Source organism: Neophocaena asiaeorientalis, unplaced genomic scaffold (genome assembly GCF_003031525.2).
Source record: "Neophocaena asiaeorientalis asiaeorientalis breed wild unplaced genomic scaffold, Neophocaena_asiaeorientalis_V1.1 scaffold82, whole genome shotgun sequence".
NCBI classification, from domain to species: Eukaryota; Metazoa; Chordata; class Mammalia; order Artiodactyla; family Phocoenidae; genus Neophocaena; species Neophocaena asiaeorientalis.
Window position 1 is genome coordinate 10100326 of NW_020173068.1, and position 6000 is coordinate 10106325.

General features: G+C 51.7%; 1 protein-coding gene across 2 annotated transcripts in view; it reads left to right on the plus strand.

The window, feature by feature from the left end:
* The window catches only part of DHX35 (DEAH-box helicase 35), a 68608-nt gene extending 66114 nt beyond the window's left edge, over nt 1-2494 (plus strand). For both annotated transcript variants that reach the window (XM_024743211.1, XM_024743212.1), the window contains one exon: nt 1281-2494. In XM_024743211.1, coding sequence (XP_024598979.1) covers nt 1281-1325 — 45 coding nt within the window. In that variant the 3' untranslated portion in view covers nt 1326-2494. The remainder of the gene's footprint in view (nt 1-1280) is intronic.
* Nucleotides 2495-6000: the final 3506 nt, after the last annotated feature.

The following is a 6000-nucleotide window of genomic DNA, read 5'->3' on the forward strand; positions in this document are numbered from 1 at the left end:
GTGAAGTGCACAGAGGAGGGAATTTGGAGAAATTCAGGAAGATCCACAGCTGGAGAGGGGAAGGACAGGGCGACCTTTTCAGAGATTTGCCTTTCAAGTCCTTAAATTTTTTCTCCTGATTCTGAGATACCTTTGGCATCTAGGGAAATCCCTCTTCACCAGGGCCTTTGCAAGAATCCATACTGGTCCTTTCTTGGGCATAAGTGTGGCTTCTTGCAGCTCATTTACCCCCGTGTCCTGTTCACTTGGCCACCCGTCCTGTCGTGCTTGGTGGGGTGCTTCATTGTCTTTTGCACCTGCATTCTTTCAGGGCCTGCAGTTCTCTGTCAGCGAGGGGGATGGCTGTCTTGAGGCCATTGTAGGTGCACTGAGAAATGGGGTTTGGGCACGGAGTGCGAGTGTGCTGGGGCTGGCGGGCCTGCTCTGCTGGCAGTCGGCGGGTTGGGGATTCCTCGTGTGACGGTCCTGCTGCACGTTAGGGCAGCACATCTGGCATATCTCCTGGTTGTTGGTTTATGATTATTAAGGGGGTATCAGGGATACCTCAGTTGGTGAACAGAGGACCTTTATTGAAATCTTGCGTTTATACTCCCTGCCTCGAATGCATATTTTAGGATTTCTAGCACTTTTGGCTTTACTTTATAGAGTGTAAAGGATGCTTGTCTCCCCCAGTCCTATTATCTGATGCCCGTGATTATAATGTTATGCTTCCTGGGTTATTTATACTGGTAGAGAGTGATATTTCTAAAAGAAAAACGTGTCACCAGGAAGTGTCCTTTTCCTGTGTGTCTTCCCCACTCTTGCGCAGGGCTCGATGAGAGTAGGGCCTCGAGTTCAGGTACCTGACTTTAGTTGGCTGACCTCTTTGTTGCTAAGGGGAGAAGACCTTCCTGTGACCGTTCTCAAGAAATTCTAGGACACGCGAGGTGATCTGTGGCCCGAGCCCAGGTCCCAGAGCAGCATGGATATTGGGTTGCAGTGCTGGCCGGGGGGGCCTGGGGTGGAGGGAGAGACGCGTCTCACTGACAGCTGCCCGCAGAGCCCCGGGGGCCCAGGTTGAGCCAGGGTGGCCTGACCTCGGGCTGTGTGGCTTACTGAAGGCCCGTTTCCTTTGTTCGTCACTTGGGCTTTTTTCCTCTATTGCCTGAGGGGCAGGGCATTTACTGAGAAGGTGTGGGCCAGATGGAAGCTTTGATTTGGTCACTTCCATGGGAACCATGTTGAAGTCTGCTTTCTTTGTCTGACTGACCCCAACGATGACGTTTTCTCTTCTCTTGTAGCACCTGTCCCTAAAAGCCAAGAGGGCCAAGGTCCAGGACCAGTGAGCAGAGCTGGGCTGCCGCTGCAGGGGCTGCTTGGTGCCCTCTCCTCCACTCTGCCGGCCCCCCCACACCGCCCCAGGGTTGGGGAGCTGGTGTCGGCTCCTGTGGACCCTTCATCGGCTCTTAAGTGGGCTGCAGCCCGTTCACAGCCCCTTGCCACCCCTCAGCATCTGCATTCCTCGCTGGGATCCCAGAGGAGCTTGTGCCTGGGAGGGCATCCTGCCTCTCGGGGGCTGGAAGGCCTGCGCTCTTTGCTCACCCAGCACCCTCCCTGGCCCAGCGTGCCACTGCCACCAGGCATGCAGTCCTGGCCCGGCTTTGTGGGGAATGAGGGAAACAGGCTGCCGCAGGCTGAAGCACCACGTGGAGGTGGGCAGAGGGTTTGCTGGGCTGGCTTTGCTTTCCCTGCTGGGGTCCCGGCTCTATTGACCACTGAGGTCCGCGGCCAGGTGTGAACAAGCGTGTATCTGTGAAGGCCTGAGACCCTGGAAACATGGTGGATTTCTGTCAGAATCACCCAGGGGCGTGTCTGGTAGGCACAGGGGCCCCCAAACCAAGCAGCTTCTGTTTTCCCTCTGCCCGCGTCACTATTTGTCAGCGGTCAGGAGACTTGCGAGGCTTGGCGATTGACAGAGAAGACCCATGCGTGCTGTGCTTTGTTAACACAAGGTTTCTCTGCTTCACAAGCGGGCTTAAGCTTCCCCTCCGTGCACGGTGCCATGTCCTGATGCCATCAGTGAAGGCTCGTCAGCTCAAACCCCAACCCGGATCCTCTGTAGCCGAAATTCACAACAGTTTAGAGGCTCTAAGCTTCTGTAGCTCAGGAACATAACTTGTACGTTTGCCTTTTGTTTCCTTGGGTTCTTGCGAGAATGCCAGACGGGGGCAGGGGCTCTTCCAGCAGGCACTCATGTCATTGTCCCCCAGGCTGCTTGGCTGTGATGATGTTTGCATTTCAACCCATGACCGATACAGATTGTTTTCCCCTTAATGTTTCAATGACATTTCTTTTAAAACCACGTAGCTCGAAAGTTTATTTTTGTACTGATGTTAGTGGATGAGCCACTTTTGGCACCAAATGTGTATGTCATTTTTATTTCTGTTTTATAAACATGTACATAATAGTGATAACTTGTTAATAATAGTAAACCTTTATACTTAAAGTAAATGTATTCCCTCCCATGCACGGTTCTTGTGGTCTGTATTTTAAGATGGTCCAATTAATTCTTCCCAGTGAGGACTTGACGTTAGCTAAGAAACCAGATGCTTGGCACACAGCAGCTGTGGGGGGGTCACATGGCCACAGGAAGCCCCATAAAACAAGATCGTGTGACCAAATGCCCTCCAGAGCTTGTTAGAGCAAACATGGGATGTTGTTTAGATGAAGTCCCAAGGAAGTGCTAATTCCTCCCAGTTTCCGATTGGGATCCTTGTGGAGAAAGGTCAGAAATACTTATAAAGTCTGAATTTAGGACCAGGGCTGATCCTAAAGAGCTTCTGTTGGGGTGGAAGGAGGAAAAGGTGCAGAATCCACATCCTCCGGTGGGTGAGACCACAGATCAAAACAGGATATCCAATACAACAGTCCTGGGTGCGGCCCAGAGCCAGCGCGGCGTCACCGGCCGCCTCTGCCTGTGCATCCCTGAGCCCAAGCACATCTGTGCCCCTGTACCCACACCAGGGCACGCCTCTGAGCTTTGTACCGTTTCTCGTCGCAGCCTTGTGTGTGGAGAGGAACCATCACCGTCAGAGGCTTGCAACCACGAAATCATGGCCTTGGCCTGGGGCCTTCTTTACGCGTATCTGCCCGACCACGTGACCTCATCAGAGAGCAATGACCCCACCTGGCTGAGAGAGGCCAGCAGGGCCCGATGGCCTAGCAAGCTCACAAGACTTTGTCCCCAAGTCATTCGACAAGAATGAGTCCCCTCGAGCCCCACATGGGTTTTCAGATATTGTTAGTGAAATTTCCACAGTACTGCAGTGTCCTCTTCCTGAAGCCAGCTGCTCCGGTGGGACGGTGGAGGGGAGTGGCGTCCTGGAGGCGCAGAGATGGGCGCTTTCTGTGCTTGTTCACACTCCGCTGCTTCTCTCTTGCAGCCGGTCTCCCTGAGGGCTGGATGGAGCCGCCACAAGAAGCCCCTGGTCCAGCCCGTGCTCCTGCCCAGCTCAGTACAGTCGTCAGATGCTGGCTGAGCACCTGGGCTGTGTGCATGGCACAGGGATGGGGGTGGAGACGTTTGATGACGAGTGACTGGGTGAGGGGACCAGCACGGAGGCAGGGGTCGAGGATGACACCGTTGAGAGATTGCAGAGGCCACGGCGGTAGTTAGAAGCCAGGCAGCATCCAAAAGAAGCTTCCCCACAAGACCCTTCCCTTGTGAACATACAGATCGTGCTCACGTCCTGCTGCCCTGTCTGTCCCCTCCCCGTTGAGCCTTTCACTTTGGCCATGAACGTGGAGAGTCCCCCCGTCCCCCAGCTCCACGCGCTGGCATCAGCACAGCCTGCGACCAGCGCTGTTTTCCCTTGGTGGCCCACGTGCTTCCATTCAGTCTGGGTTCCCTTGCCTTCTGTCCCTGTTCCCAGCTCTGTTTTTCAGGACGCAGTGCTGATGGCTTCTGGTCACTCATTTCGTGGGGTTGAGTGGTGCGGCACAGGTCTGAGGTGCCTAAACTCGGATGACCGAGAGATGCCATCCTGGAACTATTGAACCAGATCTCTGACTGTGGGACCTGGGAGTCTGCAGTTGGAAAAGCTCCAGTCCAGATGATTCTAGTCATGTGGTGGATTGGGAACCACTGATAAAGGAGACAGATGTCATGAGGACATCAACCCAGGGAGGGAGGTGAGCCACCAGCTGGGCAGTCAGAAGGAGCATCAGACCTGAGTGACAGTTCTTATACAGGTGGTACCCTAACCTATACCAGGATCCACCCCAAGACCACTGGCCTGTTCCCCTAAAGCTCTGATCAGTGGGGTTGGAATTCAACTCCAGGCAGGTTGTGATGGTGGGCACCAACGTCGGCCCACGATGAGTTTTCCCGACTGCCCTCTCCAAGTGACAAATGTAATAATAAGCATTTCGTAAAGCTTAAAGTTATTCTATATGAAAAATCGTCCCATCCTTTAGTTTTGTGTGTGTGTGTGCGCCAAAATGTTCTTTCTTTTAGAAAATGTTCTTTCTTTTCGAAAATAGTGGTGTTATTAGATGGTAGTTTAAAAAGATGTTTTCCTTGGAAAAATAAAACATCAACAATCTTACATCAGTCTCCCAATTAAAAACCAATTCAAAATAAAAACAAAAACTGGTTGATGAAATCCCCACATCCAGGAACCACTGGATTGTGGGCTAAGTGGACTGTGTGGGCCAGCTGGCAACATCAGCACCAAGCATCATAGCTCTGGGGAAATGGGCTGCCTTGCCAAGCAACTGAATTGCAAGTGAACTTCTGGAGCAGTAGGAGGACTGCCTGTCTTTACATAATTGGAAGGATTCAAGGCAGCAGCACCAGCCCGCAGATCCCTTACTTCACCTTTAGATCAGATACTTCCCACTCTCTAGTGAATCACCTGGATGTTTCCTCAGCCTTCCAACTTGTGCTGAAACAGGATAATGGAACTCTGGATTTCCTGTCTGTTGAATCTGTTTTTTCCTGTCACTGGAACTGGAAATAGCCAATCAAATCATTTCATACTCAAGCCGGCCACTTCGGGGCGAGTAGCTAGTCTGTCCTGGAGAGGGCTTGTCCCTGGATCCTCACGGCTACTGCTCTGTCTGGCAAGCCAGGGAGCTGTTCTGGCACCTCTGATGAATCACAGGGATGTTGCCTTCTGTGTTCGTGGGTGGTATGGAACTTGTTCAAACAGGCTGTCTTCTTGCCTGCCAAAGAGATTCCAGGGCATCATTTTCCCTGGCCCTATGGCATGTGTGGCCTCAGCCTCACTTCTGGGCTCAGCTGAAGGCAGGGAGTGAGCCAGAGAGGCTGGGAGATTCACAACGCAGTTGGTGTGGTGGTGAGGGGCTCGCTGGGGAGAATGCCCCAGAATCTCCATAGCCAGGCGAAGGCCCAGCATGGGCTGCTGCCCACGGCTTGTCCATGGACCATGGTCTAGGCAGTGGCTTTGAATGCAAAGGTCCTGGCCAGGATTTTCCCTGGCCCCAGACTGATGGGGAGAACGATTACATGATCCAAAGGCAGCCAGGACCCTGCTTCTGGCCCACTCCACCTGGACCCCAGGGCCTCCAAGGGCAGGACTTGGCTGGTGAGGAATTACCAGTCTGCCTTCAGTTGGTTCCTCTGAGCCTTTTTCTCTCCATTTCCACTTGCTTTGTTTTCAGTTCTGAAGTACAGTCGGGTTTTCTTAGAACCTGCCCTGACACTGTTTACTCTTAGCTCTTTGTTTTTTGTTTTCATATGTGTGTATGCTTTGTCCCTTTAACCTTTATTTCTCTGGCTTCTGCATTATTTCCCTTTTTGCCATGAAGTTTAAAAAAGAATATAGATGTATGTGATTTGCTTCATGTTTATACTGTTTTAAAAAGCATTTTTACCTTCACATTTATTTTAACTTCTTGGTCTTCTTTACACTCTACTTATTTGTTTCTCAGTTTTATTTTGTACTTCTAGGTTAAAAAAGTCTCATTCACTTTTTTGTTTTTGTTCTATAAATATTA